The sequence below is a fragment of the Calidris pugnax genome, unplaced genomic scaffold (assembly GCF_001431845.1).
Source record: "Calidris pugnax isolate Ruff unplaced genomic scaffold, ASM143184v1 scaffold32, whole genome shotgun sequence".
Lineage (NCBI taxonomy): Eukaryota > Metazoa > Chordata > Aves > Charadriiformes > Scolopacidae > Calidris > Calidris pugnax.
The window spans coordinates 9,652,732-9,657,289 of record NW_015090783.1 but is presented as its reverse complement, the minus strand read 5'-3'; the positions used below and the strand labels follow the sequence as shown (position 1 = coordinate 9,657,289).

Sequence of the window (4,558 nt, the reverse complement as noted above, 5' to 3'; positions counted from 1 at the left end):
CAGCACGATTAAGGTTTTTTTGTGTTTTTTTTTCCTGTAAAATGTATCAAATTTTTTCAATCTTTAATAAAATTTTTTTTTATTATTATTATTTAATTATTCCTGATGAATAAATACCAAAAAAATAAAAAATAAAATAAAATTATGCAGCAGCTAGTTAAGGTAAGGCTGCGGATTTAGTCTCTCTCCCCCTGGGTTTGTTATATATCATTTGATTATTATTTATTATTATTAATTATATTTTTTTTTTGCTTGTACTTTCATCGATTGGCGGTAAAAACGAGTGATTGCTCCAAAGCAACGTACATCCAACTTGGTGGGGTCGGGTTTTTTTGTTGGTTTTTTTGTTTTCTCCATTAAAAAATCGTCTCCAAAAAAAGTGTTTGTTTTTTTTTTGTTTGTTTTTTTCACTGCAACATTTTTAATCATCGCACAGAGACATCGAGACGGTGACGGAGGATGGAAGAGGCCGCCGGGAGCCCCCCCTGCCCCGGGAGGGGAGGCGGGGACGGGGGCCCCCGACGGAGTATAGAATATACAGGCACTGATCCGACACGATGTCAGTGAGAGAGACAGAAAGAGAGAGAGCACGCCCGTTCACATGGGGAATGTTGGTTTTGCAAGTTGCATCCTTATTTTGTTTGCTTTTTTTCTTTTTTTTTGTCTTTTTTTGTTTTGTTTAAAATGGCAAAGAAATCTAAATCTCATCTATAGTCCTCCTTGGGATATTCTAATGTGACCAAATTCCCGAAGCCCATGCGCAGGCTCTCCATGTCGAACGTCTCGATCTCCCGCTCCTGCCTTTCCAGCAGAAACTTTATCCTCTCGCTGCGTTCCTTCTGCAGGGCCGCCAGCTCCTCCTCGATCTGAGAGAGACAGAGTCAGCAGCGCCACAACGCCCCGGCCACCAAACTCTGGGCCCCAGCCCCGCGCCCCGGGAGAGACCGGCACGTGTAGAGTCATGGAATGGTTTGGGTTGGAAGGGACCTTAAAGATCATCAAGTTCCAACCCCCTGCCCTGGGCAGGGACACCTCCCACCAGACCAGGTTGCTCCAAGCCCCCTCCAACCTGCCCTTGAACCCCTCCAGGGATGGGGCAGCCACAGCTGCTCTGGGCAACCTGGGCCAGGCTCTCACCACCCTCACAGCAAAGTTCTTCCCCACAGCTCAGCTCCATCTCCCCTCTTGCATGGTCAAATCCGTCTCGTCGTCCTTTAACTCCCCTGCCTCATCCAGAGTCCCTCTCCATCTCTCCTGGAGCCCCTTGAGGGACTGGAAGGGGCTCTAAGGTCCCCCTGGAGCCTTCTCTTCTCCAGGCTGAACCCCCCAATTCTCTCAGCCTGTCCTCACAGCAGAGGGGCTCCAGCCCTCCCAGCATCTCCGTGGCCTCCTCAGGCCCGACTCCAACAGCTCCATGTCCTTCCTGCACTGAAGACTCCAGATCTGGAGGCAGCATTCCAGGTGGGGTCTCCCCCAGAGCAGAGGGGCAGAATCCCCCCCTTGCCCTGCTGGGGACACAGCCCAGGATGTGGGGGGCTTTCTGTGTGACCAGGTACCCCCTTCCCCCCGACAGCCCACCCAAACCGTACCTTTTGTTCCAGATGCGCCCTGCGCAGCGACACCCGTTGCTCCAGCTTCTGGAGCTCCCTTTCGTGCTGTGCTTCTGTCTGCATCTTAATTTTGCTCTGGTAGGCGTTGAGCAGCTCCATCTCCTGCTGGAGTTGCAGTCTCAGGGCTTGGCATTCCGCTTCCTGGGCCTCGTCCAGCCGGAGCTGGTGAGATCAGGGGAGAAACAACACTCAACCCTTCCACCAGTAACACCAGTGACTCCCTGCTCTCCCTTCTCACAGCCAGGGGCCTCTGGTGGCAGGGGCAGGATGGAGAAAGCAAAGGGCTTCATGAAGGGCTGCTCCCCGCTCACATGGAGGCAGGAGCCTCAGCAAAGATTCATTCCAAACCCCCGGTGCACGAGGGGCAGCCGGAAACAACACTCAACCCTTCCACCAGTAACACCAGTGACTCCCTGCTCTCCCTTCTCACAGCCAGGGGCCTCTGGTGGCAGGGGCAGGATGGAGAAAGCAAAGGGCTTCATGAAGGGCTGCTCCCCGCTCACATGGGAGAGGCTGCTGTTCTGTGGGGTGTGTATGACAAGAGGGAAAGTGCCACCTGATGCACTATTTAAAACAGTTACAGAATTCCATTTTGCTGCCTCCCCCCACCTCAACCACGCGCTACATGGAGACCACAGAGCTGAGCGCCAGCGAGGGGGTGACAACGCGCCTAAAAGCAATGTGCCTTTTGGGACATTCTCAGCCGGGAGAGGCTGCTGTTCTGTGGGGTGTGTATTGTGAGAGGGAAAGTGCCACCTGATGCATTATTTAAAACAGGGCTCAGCACACCCACGTTCTCTCTCTCTGTTGACTTTGACAGCGAGGACACATCACCCAACCCCTTTTAAGTTCTTCCCCACATCTCAGCTCCATCTCCCCTCTTTCAGTGTCAAACCCTTCCCCCTTATCCTGTAGCTCCCCTCCCTGATCCAGAGTCCCTCCCCATCTCTCCTGGAGCCCCTTGAGGGACTGGAAGGGGCTCTAAGGTCTCCCTGGAGCCTTCTCTTCTCCAGGTTGAACCCCCCCAACTCTCTCAGCCCCCCCTCCCAGCAGAGGGGCTCCAGCCCTCCCAGCATCTCCGGGGCCTCCTTTGGCCCTGCTCCAACAGCTCCATGTCCTTCTGACACTGGGGACTACAGAGCTGGACACCATGCTCCAGGTCACTCACCATCCAGCGGGTAGGACATGAGGAACCTGGTGCAGTGCAAGGACTGGTGGCCCCACTGCACCCCTCCTCAGTGAAGGACCCCCCCGCCCAGGGACAGGGGGTGCCACACGCTGCACCTACCGCTTGCGAGGCCATCATCTCGTTGATGCTCTGCTCATACTGCTCTGCCAGGATGGCGAGCTTCCTCGTCTGCTCGTCCTTCAGACTCTTCAAAATTGTCTTGTGCTCACTCTTTGGAGTTACTTCCAGCTGGTGATTCTTCAGTGCTTTGTACTGCTTAGTTTGCACTTTGCATGTGTCCTGGAACTGCTTTTTGATCTGCATTTCCATAGCCTGCCAAGGAAGGAACCACGTGAAGAGGACAAGGAGCTTTGGGAACGGAGAGGTTAAAGTAAATCCAAACGGGTGGGTTGGCGAGGACAACCACGGCTCCCCTGCACTCCAAAATAACGGCCAGCATCACCTCAGGCCCTGCTCAGCACCCACCACGGGCCTGGGCCAGCAGCACCATCCACCAAGCTCTCCTCACTGTTTCCACCTCCTGCCCCTGCTTCCTGCAGCTTGCCCAGCCCATCACCCTGCCTCCTGCCTCCCCAAAACCTGTTTGCTTTTCCAAGGCCTCCCATTTTGCTGCCTCCCCCCACCTCAACCACGCGCTACATGGAGACCACAGAGCTGAGCGCCAGCGAGGGGGTGACAACGCGCCTAAAAGCAATGTGCCTTTTGGGACATTCTGAGGAGGAACAGAAACTCCCCCCAGCTCAGAGGCTTCTGACCAACCTGTGGCCACCCCGGGACACAGCACAGGGCTCAGCACACCCACGTTCTCTCTCTCTGTTGACTTTGACAGCGAGGACACATCACCCAACCCCTTTTCATATCCAGGTTTATAGGCCGACACCACCAAGGGCCTGAAGAACGCAGGGCTCAGAAGCAAGTTCTGTAATACTTTGTTGAGGACTAGCCTAATTTTACCCAGCAGCCTCAATTAGCACAGCACTTAAAAAAATCCTCAGTGAGCTCTTTGCTACAAAAGCCTCCAACTTCCCGATACCAGAGCAGCTCAGCGCAAAGGAGAGGGGTCCACTGGTGGAGAACGGTGGCTCTACAGCACAGATGCTGCATGGGGGAGGCCACCAAGCAGCCTGCCCAGCAGGACAGAGGGTGGGAGAGGAGGAAGGAAAGCTCCCAAGCACCTTCAGGTTCTTTGGTTGCTGCCGGAGCTCCATGAAATGCTTCCTGTGCAGCTCCCGCTCCCGCCGCTTGTTGTATTCCAGCTGGTTCTCCAGCTCAGTCTGGTGCTGCAGCCGGATCAGGTCCATCCGCAGCTTCTGCAGCGTGTGCAGCTGCCTGTACTCCAGCTCGCGCGTCGACTCGTCGTGCCGGATCAGCATGGCGTGCTCCATTTCCTTCTGGGTCCGCTTCTTGTTCAACTCCTGCAGGAGAGGGGAGCAGAGAGAGCACAAGGCAACAGCTGAGGAACGATTCTCTCTGCCCCGAGACCCGCAGGGAGTTTGCATCAAGGACTTCCATGTGCCACAAGGAAAGACAAACCCAGCAGCACGATGGGAACGCTAACGGAGCAGCCACCAAGCATCCATCCATCCATCTATACATCCATCCATCCCTCTCTCCACAACCTGCTCCTCTGGCAGCTCCTGGCTCAGGGAGTCCCCAGCAGGTGGCACTGGGACCACACACCAGCCCTCTGTGACTGCTGAGAATCACTCCAGTTTTTAACAGATAACATCCTGGGGTGCTCAGAGCTGGGGGGGGGGGG

The 4,558-nt window shown here is 54.7% G+C and overlaps 1 protein-coding gene across 5 annotated transcripts in view; it reads right to left on the bottom strand.

Annotated features, from left to right (window-relative positions):
- Nucleotides 1-240: 240 nt before the first annotated feature.
- Nucleotides 241-4,558, bottom strand: part of TAOK3 (TAO kinase 3) — a 108,439-nt gene continuing 104,121 nt past the window's right edge. For 2 of the 5 annotated variants that reach the window (XM_014963947.1, XM_014963955.1), the window contains exons 19-21: nt 2,899-3,111; nt 1,590-1,772; nt 402-866 (exon numbers count right to left, since the gene is read on the bottom strand). In XM_014963947.1, the coding sequence (XP_014819433.1) occupies nt 705-866; nt 1,590-1,772; nt 2,899-3,111 (558 nt within the window). In that variant the 3' untranslated portion in view covers nt 402-704. Of the gene's footprint in view, nt 867-1,589; nt 1,773-2,898; nt 3,112-4,558 lie in introns of all 5 variants that reach the window. The other 3 variants (XM_014963964.1, XM_014963974.1, XM_014963936.1) reach the window with 2 other exon arrangements.